The 12,062-nt window shown below is 39.6% G+C and overlaps 1 protein-coding gene across 2 annotated transcripts in view; it reads right to left on the minus strand.

Moving 5' to 3' along the window:
• Nucleotides 1-12,062, minus strand: part of slc12a5a (solute carrier family 12 member 5a) — a 153,933-nt gene that overhangs the window by 27,857 nt on the left and 114,014 nt on the right. For both annotated transcript variants that reach the window (XM_063910513.1, XM_063910514.1), the window contains exons 4-5: nucleotides 10,635-10,781; nucleotides 583-637 (exon numbers count right to left, since the gene is read on the minus strand). In XM_063910513.1, coding sequence (XP_063766583.1) covers nucleotides 583-637; nucleotides 10,635-10,781 — 202 coding nt within the window. The remainder of the gene's footprint in view (nucleotides 1-582; nucleotides 638-10,634; nucleotides 10,782-12,062) is intronic.

A 12,062-nucleotide genomic window follows, 5' to 3' on the forward strand; every position in this document is an offset into this window, starting at 1 on the left:
GTAGAACTTTGCTTTGGGTTTTATTTGGGTTATTCTGTTTCTGTGAATTAGTTTTTATCATTGAGTTTCTTCACAGTGCTTTTATTTCCTAACAGTGTGTAAGTAAATTAACTCAGCATAAATAAATAAACCTTAATCAGCACTTTGCAGTGGCATAAGGCTTGCACCAGTTATAACAGAGACAGTTATAATTGGCACACAGTTCCACACTTTTCAACAAGCCTGTAATTTGCTCTGACCCCTGCGGCATCCACTCCAACTGGTAAGACGTAGGCCATCATTACTATGTAAACTCAAATTATAAAACATAGCTATACTGTTTAAATGTGCGTGCATGCAGATACAAACACATACATTCAGTGTTGCATCTCAGGCATTTGGCTCACGTTTTATTTTGTGTAAATAACGTTCTTTGCGGAAAAGTTAAAGTGCACAAGATCCCAGACTACAGCTTTTAATGTTTCTGGGGATATCAAGCTGCGCTGGGTGTAATGTGCCAAAAGCAATCAGTAAAAAGAGAATTTTAGAAGTGGACAGACACAAACAGTGATCAATGTGTGGTGCCAGCGTCTGCTCACCCACCTGGCACTACTCCATTGGTTGCGATAGCACTCATCGAGATGGCAGTCAGCATGGTCTGCACAGAGAGGGAGGGGGGATGACAGAGGAGCAGAGAGAAGAACATTAGGACAAATTTACCAAGTTCTGCATGTAGTGTGAATATGTGAATATTGAGAGTTGCTCATCTTTTAATCCTTAAAAAAGTGAATTTGTGTTTTCTTTAAAAAACGTAATTCAATCCAAAAGCACTGTGTGGAATAAATAATTTCCATCTGTAGACTTAATAAAGTTCACAATCAAATATCTTAGTGACAATTTACCAAATAGGTGGGAGAGATATTTCACTCTCACTTGACCTCTTTTGGTAGTATAAAAAAAGAACAATAACGATCTATCCTCTGGATGTTTAGACAAATTAGTCAATATTGGATGGACTGACCACAGAAAAAAAACATTCTGTTTTATTTTATAGTATCCATTAGTTAGTCGAAAGGTCGAAGTTGATTTTTTGTCAGTTACCCATTTTTAAAACGCACATATGATGTAATATGCCATGAGGGTTGTGTAATAGGTTGCCATTGTCAGTAAGTAAATTCATATACAGTGTGTTGTTGGAAAAGCTGTTGATTGGGTGGATTTGTTTTAAAAATAATGTTTAGTATAGTTGCAGGATTAAAGGAAATGTATTGCTATATGTGTTTTTTTAAGTGAAATATAACCTGTTGGTGGGATTCTAATTATACTTTTGCACTTTTGTATTTCTTTGTTGAAGACCTCACACAACCACTGGCTGTATCCTGTGTTGACTTAACGAGGAATCAACCGCTACCAAGCACCTGTGTTTTTACTGACACCTGAAGGTCAACATTGCTAATGGTGAACCAAGACCTATACGAAGTGAAGGCCTATGCAGTGTTGATCATATGTTGTATTTTCATTTTCAATGTATGATCTTTATCTTCAGTGAAACTCCAGGATACATTTCCTTATGGGGACAAATTATATCGTACTGTATCGTGTTTTAGAAAATTCATTTCCATATAGTAATTTCCTCCCACAGAGGCCCATGATATCAGCGTCAGGCCCGTGGTGTGTAACATAAACCTATCATGTGATGGAGTTTACGTGAGGTCAACGCTGATTTACTGCGATGCTTAATACTAAAGGCTGGCTGTTGATTAGATAAATAATAATGCCACAGGGCCTGTCACCGACTGTCAGAGCACATTCAGACAGCCAATGACGACTCTAATGCAGCTCCTGTGCTGGGAGCAGGGGGGTGGGGGGGAGGGGGGAACACCGGAACAAATGTGAGGCCATGCTAGGATGGAGAGCACTGGTTGCCTGACAAACAGCCTTCAGGAGGAAAGAGAGGGATGCAGGCAGCAAGTGGAACAGGAAAATACAACATGACAAAGTCAGAAATAGAGAGCGAGATAGTGTGTGTGACAGTACAAAGACAGAATTAAGATTTCAGCATTCTTTCAAATGCTATTGTTCAATTCCTGAGTGTCTTTTTACATTGTCAGCACATGAAAGAGAGCGAGGGAGACGGAAAGAGCAGCATGAGGAGGAGATGTGAGAGCGGGCTGGGAACAAACACAGTGCCATCTCCTGAAGAACTTCTCACTGCTTTATTTATATTTTCTTCCCATTTTAATTGTGTTGTTTCTTCCTTATGAATGCATTGTTTGAGCCATGGCTTTAAACAAGACCTTTTATAGTCCGCAGTTCTATCTTAGCTTGAACTTATTCAGCATCAACCAAGTTTATGAAATCTTTCACATTTACAGAATCTGCTGTCAGTGTGAGGGGGGTCTTTCTGAGGTTCATTTCTTTGTAACTCGTATGCTGCAGCGGAATAGAAGACAAACAGGGTGATTCAAATGTCAACCATCATATCCATCTATTTTTATCCACAGAAAGTTTGGCAATTAAAATCTAAGTGAGAATATATCACATTATGACAACACAATGGGGGCGTGGGGTACCAAACTACTCATGATAATGACTCAGAGCTTGACAGATACATCTAATAATTAAAGATAATCACTGTCTGGTATATTGTTATCGGTGTGTAAGTCAGCTGATAATTGCAGTGCGGATATAAATTAGAGTGTAATTCTATAATTCATTTAAAGATACCCTCCAAACATTAGAAAACATGGTTGTAGACCTTCCTTTTTAATAAAGCCCATAGCATCTGAATGTCCTCCTGGGTTCTACAGTTCATGCTATTTTATTTTTTAAATGTGTATTGTATTTTATATCACTACATTTTACTCTTCTTGTATTGTATTCTTGTAACCTCATTATATCTTTTTATATCGTAATTCATGTTTGTTGATGTGTAATGCCTACTGAGACAAATGTGTTTTGTGACATTGGACTATTTAAATACACGTTGATTTGATGTTAAAATAATCTCTCTATATGTCTGATATCTTTCTTAAAGCTCAAACTTAAATGTCCTTTAATGTTGCTTTTTACAGCTATATGCCAGTGAAATTGACTGTAACATGTATATGTAGCTACTTGTGTTTCAATTTACCTAAGATACATGCCAAATTTAAATAGCAGTATCTGCCTCATAAATCCAGTATTGCCTGGGCTCTATTATAAATGTAATAGGTGCTACAAGAATTACAACTATAAAACACAATGGATTATAATAATTGTTCCTTAATACTGTATAATATCATTCCGTAGTTGTTGTTGTGGTGTTTTGGTGACAATCCCTGAAGATAAAATCACAACACAGCTAACTTGGAGCAGCAGGAAAGAGTGAGACTTGTAATGGAATAAAGTCAGTCCCAGGCGGGTGTGTTGGACTATCATTACGTGCGTCTGTGTGAAGACTGTAATGTGGTTAGTGTCACCTGAGGGCCCAGCGGACTGACGATCAGCAGTGAAGAATGAGTGGGACTGGGCTCTGTTTCTCCCTCTAATCTGGTCATAATGAGGCCACAAGCTCCTCTCCCACCACAGCAGATAAGACAGTAATTGTTTAAGTGTTTTATCTGATGTGGGCAGCGGCCACGCAGAGGTAGTCCGCTGCATACTGAGTCACTGAATCACCACACAACTGTACAGGACGGCCACCGGTGAACAATATGATTCAGACGTATCGCTACAATCAATTGATGTCCAGTATAGGTAATACTAAACTATGGATTACATATAATTCAGTAATGGTAAGGTAAAAAGACAATATGATTCAAAAAGAGACATTACTTTTTCTAAAATGCCTGGATAAGGACTTTGAATATAATTTACCATTCAATAAAAACCCCTAACAGCAATTGTAATAGTCATTAATTTTTAAGGATGGTTTATTTTTTCAGCCATTTATTCTGTGTATATCTTGTCTTATGTTAAAACATTAACATGTCAGGATAACTCGTCTATGACTATGTTATATTGCCTATCTAGAGTAGCAACATAGCATTAGTTAATCATTATTATCTAACTCTATTATGTTGTGTAGTTGCTATAATAAGCATTAAAACAAGGTTCTGTTTGAACAATTGAGAATTATTTTCAAATGTTTGTAGGGCTCACTGTTTGCATTACAGAAACTATGATGCTGCACGTTAATGTCTACTATCAAAGGCAACAGCTGCCTAGGATACTGAATTCTTGTAAGGGATATTCTTAGCTTTATTCTTTAAGCTTTAATTATAATTAATTGAGCCATCAAAAACACACTGAGCCTACACTTGTTTCATGAGATGTACTTTTAAGTGAACTTGACAATTTAAGTTTCACAGACTTCTCTTTCGAAATGAATCAGCTGGTCACAAAATCCAGCATTGATGGAGGTAACGATAATTAGCACGCAAAGCTAGATAGCTAAGCCAGGAGCGATTTATAACTTTTTAACAGGGGGTTCACTTCAATCACAGGGAATAACGAGCTTCCCAATGGCTGAAATGACAGGGCTCAGATATGAAGTTGCAATTACAAATCCTACTGCTATTTCAGTACCATGGACAGCGCCATGGTTTTATCCCCACACAGTACAGCTAGACTACTGATATTTCAGAGCCATGATCAAGTCAGGCTGACCAGACTAACATGTTCAGACCCCCCCCCCCCCCCCCCCGCCTGCACTCCCTCTGCCAGCAGTGGATGGAGAGGGGGGATGGCAGGTTGACAAGGGGCATGCATTTTCGTCAATTTGCTAACAAGGGGGTGGCATCCCTCCTCAAACTCCCTGCCGGCTGCAGATGATAAGTTAGCTAGTGACACTTGTATTATAAGTGGTTGTAGGCGAGAAAAAGGAGACAGATTTTCTGTTCCTTCTGTTTGAAATCAAGGGTGCATTGTTTAAAAAAACATTCTTAAATGTTGAGTATTAAATCTGCCTACAAAGTGCATACCTCTGAGAAAACAGACGGAATAGCAACTGAAACTAAGTTGAGTAGAGCTAAGTGAACAGTCTATTTCTTGATATAGATTTTGGATGGATTTCATGGTAATTGTAGATTTATCCATTTTTGTTTCAACAGTCTCCCAGACATTTTGCCTTGTCTAGACCACGACAAGCTCCAGACAGGATACATTAGCAACTGTGACCTTTCAAAATTCACTCAAGCATTTAGTCCCCGGCGAGCCAAGTCATTTCACTTCTGTCCTTTGGTTCATTCCTGATGGTCTGCCATTTTCTTGACATGCAGTTAGCAGAGGAGGTTTTGTTTCTTTTTATGAAATACACTTTGGTCACTTTAACTTTACTTTTAGACGTGTCCTACTTTTTTCACCCCTTCTGGGTGTCACTGTAGACAGGGAAATTAACAAATGTTATCTATCATCTGCTGTCACAAACATAAAGGGTATCTGTCAGCCCAGCAAAGTTTGCACTGGTCTCAGAACTCTCATTTTGGTTTGCTAAAAATCTCAATTAACGTGACGGATGATTAAAAATCTCCAATTTGGGACTAAGAGGTTTCAGCCCTTTCTTATTTTTTTCCATTATTTCTGATTGCCCAAAAACCCAAATACTTCACCAGATGACCTTGTGTCTGAATCAGCACCTTGTTGTCGGACTGGCACTGGAGGCAGTAGTACTCTACTGTAGATGCACAGAATCTTTTTTCCCACTGACCCAGAGCCTGTGGCCTGTTTTAATGTCCCACTTTCAGGCAGTGCAGGTAACCTAAAACTGCTATGAGTTTCTTTGATAGAGTATACACATTAGTCTTTCTCTGTGAACTCTGGAGTGCCTGTACCTCCAAAATCCAATGCATCCACTGGCCCTCTGGCTCTTCAGCATGCCAGTAGAAAAATGTCAGATTATGCCGCCTCGCCATCTGTCCTTTCATATGAGGTTCAACAGCAGACAGCTTAAATATCTGACAAAAGGGACAATTTTCTTCTAAGTCAGTGTGAATGCTAGTGAAACTTTAATAATTGCTACGCCACCATGATTACGTCCGAGCCCGAGGAATGTATTTGGCGAAGAAGCTAATTTTCACCTTTAAAAAAATTTCTGCTGATATACCCGTGATGCTGACTGAAAAGGACACACAAAGTCTGTTTCTTCCGAAAGCTACAGTCAAACTTCGATTTGGCCTTTAGTCGACCTCGTGCTTGAGGGGAAATTGGTTTCGACAGGAAGGAGGTTCAGCGCTGCCCTGAGAGCGTGCTTCATTAACATGCTTCATTAAACCAATGCAAAATAGTTTTGTCAAGTATAACTTCATCAGTTCACACACAGTGGTACAGGAGAAGACTATTTTCAGTGTGTGGTTCATCACTTTAGTCCCTGTGGAGTGAACACTGCGAAGGAGACGGAGGTGATTCTTGCTTTCAGACCAACATTGAGGCATGGAGACGGAACATAAGAGGGACGAGATGCTGCTGTGTGAAAGAGGAGAGAGGTGGCAAAGGAGGACGAAAAGTTGATGGTAGGTGAAAGAAGAGGAAGAGGAAAAAGAGGAGAAGAAGCGAGGGGGGAATAATGACACATTAAAATGAAAAAAGGGGGATGGAAAAATTGAGATGAGCTATGAGCACAAAATGAAAGGGATGAAGGGAGAAAAGCATCCTTAACATTTAAATGAGTCACGACAGAGGGCAGACCACCCTTCGCCTCGTAGCATTTGGATTCAAGACCTGGAAGTAATGAGGAAGGCCAAACAACAGATGACTTTACATCTAGAATATTAAACCTCATTTTATCTTGGTGACAAGCTTGCATTCATTATCTGCGCTAAAAATACCCACACACGCAGCACTGTGTTTGAATATATGGGTGTCTGTGTTCATACAGTGACTTTTATAATGGTTGTGTGTATATTTCATAGGTAATGGTATATCATGTGTCAGGGCTGTTCCACATGGAGGCACATTCCTCATATAATAATGACTCTGAGTGTTTCGCAGGCTCGTTAATGTTGTGTCAAAATGTTGTGTGACAGAAAAACAATGGTGTAAGCGTCGCCATTTGCAGACATGTGCCGCTGTGATTGAGCAGCTAATGACAAGTGCTCCGTCAACGACATCCCATCATGCATTCATGTGAATAAAACATGGGCTCGTGCGGTATCTTATAGAGCTTTACAGCATGCGTGATTTCTCCCCACTTCAAGTCCTGTGGATTTCACTAAAGGTGGGGGATCGCGGCGCACATGTATGTACACACACACATGCGCACACCTTACTCCTGCGGTGTGTTGCTGGCAACCCCTGGGGGGCTGGGTGGTTATGTGTTATGTAAGGAGCTCAGGAGGAGAGAGCTGAGGGTTTCTCACACACCGTTCACACTCAGGCTTATCGCCCCGGGGCTCTGCAATGAGCTCGCTGTGACTGATAAGAAATAAGTGTGTGTGTGTGTATGTGTGTGTGTGTGTGTGTGTGTGTGTGTGTGTGTGTGTGTGTGTGTGTGTGTGTGTGTGTGTGTGTGTGTGTGTGTGTGTGTGTGTATGTGTGTGTTTGTGTGTGCTTTTGGTGTGGTATTTCCACCCACTTTATGACAATGGAAGTAAATGTAAGTATGGAACGCTTGTGTGTAGTTGTGTGTTTGCATGGTTTCCTGTCAAAATGAAGATGAACCAGCTTTGATCTTGGAGGGTTTTTTTTTTAATACACAATTTTCTGATGCTATTTTTAATAGAAAACTGGACCATATTTTTTCCCATAACAACAGAATATCTGTCCCTTTTTAGAAAATAGATCTCACTGGGATGAAATGTGTTTTATCACATTCAACAATGAAACTGTAACAATATCCAAAATAACTGTATAAGCTGCCATTTTATAGTTTTTAATATCTATATTTAAGATGTGATGGTATACATATTTTGTCCAAAGAATCCTTTGAAATTGGGTATTAAAATCAATGAAAAAGAGATACTGCTTCTCTCATTACGCAGTTCGAAAGCCCTCTCTACACTGTCACAGAGAAACATGATTGGGAAGCATATTGCCTGTATGTCTGTGCAGGCAACTTTGCTATGGTTTGGATTTGAGGGGGTTGTTCTATAAATACACTCCGTGCTAGAGGAGAAACTAGGCTGCACAAACACACAGACATGCCAACATACAGTCCTACCACTTCGCACACTGCAAGCAAGCAACACACAACACACTGACAGCTGACACAGTTTGAATGAAACTGCCATGTACGATGACATAAGAAAGGTTTACATTCAAAAGCTACAATCAGATTGAACAGAAAGCTTTGACACAGGCTGTAGTAACCACCTCCGCTCTCCTGAATAAATAAAAAGCAGGGCGTTCAGTGAGGAGGCATATTATGTGTTCCCTGACAATCAATTGCATGAACAAGTCAAACACAATCACTTTGTAACAGCCTCTCAGATCAATGTCGGCAGCGCTGTCCATCCTATGGGACAGTGTGTTTTGTAATTTGAGTCTCGAGGCCACGACTAGGTGTCAGTCCAACACCAAAGTCACTCTGACACATGACAGCCACTGACATTAATGGGAACCAGGGAACATCACAGCGTGTCATCTTCCATTTTGTTCTTTTTACAGATCCAATGCGCAGCAGCCGTTTCTTCATATCTGCAAACCTAAATTGTGTTTTAACTTTGCTTCTGTTTTAATGTTGTTTTAGTCCTACGACATCTATGTCTTTATGATTGCAGGCATATTCATATAGGTCTCTCTTTGAGATGCACTTTGGGGCCTGTTTGCTTTTTAAGTGTTATGTAAAATAAATAACTTTTAACTCACATCTTGTTTGTTTTAAGCCTTCATAGCTGCTGCAGTTAAAACAACATTTTACTACACAAATAGACAGTTTGATCAAATAAGATTGAATTGCTGCCTTAATAAGGCTTGCTTGGTTGGTAGCGTGATCTATATCCCCACCCCAGCCGAATAAAGCAATTAAGCACCTAAGCTCTTTTTAGTGAGTGTGTGTTGTGTGCCAAGAGGGTACAGTGCTTCTCAGATGTTGGTCCGTATGTCAAGCAGTGACAATAAAGATGATTGAAGACTGATGTTTTGGTAAATTCTACTGAAAGCTGAACATGCTGTACAGACAGTGGTGTCACGCTGAGGATGGTAAGCATCTGAGAGACTGGGATACTTTAAATGTTTCTTAATATGCTGCTGGCTGTATACATTGGATGACTTGCAACAGAAATTGTGTTTGTGTTTAATGCAGGGAGAAAATAGTGTTGTTATTTGCATTTTTTAAGAAGCAATGAACTATACTGAGTTAATTGTTTGTTGAAATGATCTTTAGAAGAGTCATGTTCTCTACCACTGAAAGTCCACTGAACCAGTATTACAACCTAATCATCCCTGCCTTTTGTCAATCCTCTCTCTTCTGTTTGTCTTTTGGGACTCACCTGTATGTACAAAATATACAACTTATCTCTCTGTGATGTTGCACTACCATGAAACTGCACTAGCATGTCTTTCCTCCTCCTCCAGATGTGCACCAGCACAGCCATAACAGATTTGCTTCATTTGGCAAATAGGCCAGTCGATGTGTGTTTGTGTGTTTGTGTGTGTGTGTGTGTGTGTGTGTGTGTGTGTGTGTGTGTGTGTGTGTGTGTGTGTGTGTGTGTGTGTGTGTGTGTGTGTGTGTGTGTGTGTGTGTGTTTGTGTGTGTGTGTGTGTGTGTGTGTGTGTGTGTGTGTGTTTTGGATGTTTTTTAGTCTTAATATAAAGGTAACATTTGTTTTTTGTATTGCCGTGTTGCTTACTTACCGTGCGTATCGGCACTTAAGTTTATTTCAATCGATCCCACATACACCATCTGCTGTTTTAAATACTCACTCGCAGCTAAACGTATTTCCTAACAAATGCACCATTTACTTCTGTTGAGTAGCGTTTGTTGAAAACTCGAATAACAAGATGTTTCTGAAATTGCACAGCCTTTAAAAAATACATAATTGGGAACAATTTTCCAGGATTAACATCTTCAGTGGTGTTTGGAATAAAAGGATCAATATAAGTTATAACTTACCTAACCAAGACTGTACATAGGGTCCAAAGTTGTCTATACCTACTGAGGACACTAACATAACTTAGAGTCTGCAATTAAAGAGTGGTAAAGAGTATTTATGATTCTTTGCCATATTCTGTAAGGATGTTAAATCTCAGATAAAACGAGGCTTGTTAAACTATTTAAGACTGCAACCTTCGCACCGTGGTGTTCATCGGACTCCAAAGAGAAAAATGAGAAAGTGTTTGTATTTTGGCCAAGATATTGATCATTAAGCAGTATATAACATGAAATAACAAGTTGTATTGTTAAATACCATTTATCGATAAAATGAAAAACATGGTAATGTATTTTTGGGTTAATCAAGTGAGTTAATTATCTGAAAGATCGTGCAAAAGTAGGGAAACAAAGGGTTAACTAAACGTCTCATGATTGACACTTTGAAGTTGTCTAGTGTGTTTCACAGCTCCTTATATTTCTTCTGTTCATAATGAAGAATAGTGAACATCTGGTATCTTTTACTACTAAAGAGCTCATTACTGTACAGCTGTATCTGCTGCCATGTATCCCCATCAGTTTAAGGTCACTCTTTAATGAGGCCTTGCTGCAACATGAAGGCTTCAATGAAGGGAGGAAGCACACTCACTGTGGTACAGCACATGAAGACGATGACGAAGGTCCCGACCACACCTCCGATTCCCACCAACCAGGTCATCCTGAGGAAGAGGATCACCCCGAAAATGTTCTGGATGCACGGCAGGTACACGCCCATCAGAGTGCCGAGCTGGGGGGCCTAGAGGAAGAAGATGAGGGAGGGAGTTATTGTAGTTAAAAGTCCAAACGAGGTCATGAATAAACTTTCTTTGCAAAATGATTTCAAACGTGGTTATTTCACAGACGTGACTTGTCGGTTTAACTGTACTGTAACTGTAAAATGTAATATTTTCATAGCTTTTTCTTCCAGTAAGACTTTATTTCTAGTGTACATTTTTGAATCTCATGCTACAGATGTAAAATGTCTAGCTTAGAACCTCCTGCTTCTTTTCCACAAGCCTGACACACCAGATGTGCAGGACTTGCTGAATGACTCCTGCTTCACTTTGGAAGTCTGTGCGAATCGATGAAAGTCAACACACCAGCCGTGCATGCTGGGAATCACAGTGTGCAAATTTGATATGGCTTCAGAGCCGAGGGGTCACGTGCAAAGTAAACACACCACAGATGGTCACGCTGCCATTAAGGCAAAACAGACATTTACTTGTAGGACTTCATAGACTATTACTTTCAAAGGACCAATTTGTAATTGTAATATGGCGCTCCAGGTGGAAATAGCTGCTGTTGTCACATTACTGTCTTTGTTTTTATGTACAGCCGCGAAAAAATGAAGAGACGTCTTAAATCTTTATCTCTAAACGTATGGCACCCATTCCAGCGTCTGTTGAATTCCAACACAGAGAAAGGATGTCAGTAGTTTATAGAATACAATAAATACATTTAAAAAATAATTTAACTCAAAGACATACCTATAAATAGTAAAACCAGAGAAAATGATAATGCTGAAGTGATCTCTTGATTTTTTCCGGAGCTGTATATAATATAAACATGTGTCTTAATTATGTCAATCTCATCCTTTGTTCATCGTCCTTCACTTTCTTTCTTTACTCTTCATTTTTGCTGTTGCATGAACGTTAATATTTGTTAGTTATTTAGGAAGTTAATAGGCTTTTAGTTGCTCAATTACTTGGCCAAAAAGTACCTTTCAGGATTTACTACGTTGTAAACTCTTTGCTGATTTCGGCCAAACATAATTACTTGAGTCCAGGAAAGAAAGAAAACTTTAACACCGGGACGCAGCTTGGGGACCAGTCTTATTCAATGGATGAATTATTATTTTATTTCTTTACAGGCTCCTTTATTGCATTGGCTTTGTTCTGGTTGGGTTTGCTGCAGTGCTGTCCCTGGTGTGGATCAGTGGACAAAGACGGAGCCGCTCTGTACGTCCTCACACAGCTCGAGAATCTTCTTCAAGGCTGTTCCATTGAAGGCGTTTACTGACACACAGAGAGTGAAGATG

The sequence above is a fragment of the Eleginops maclovinus genome, chromosome 20 (genome assembly GCF_036324505.1).
Source record: "Eleginops maclovinus isolate JMC-PN-2008 ecotype Puerto Natales chromosome 20, JC_Emac_rtc_rv5, whole genome shotgun sequence".
Taxonomy (NCBI): domain Eukaryota; kingdom Metazoa; phylum Chordata; class Actinopteri; order Perciformes; family Eleginopidae; genus Eleginops; species Eleginops maclovinus.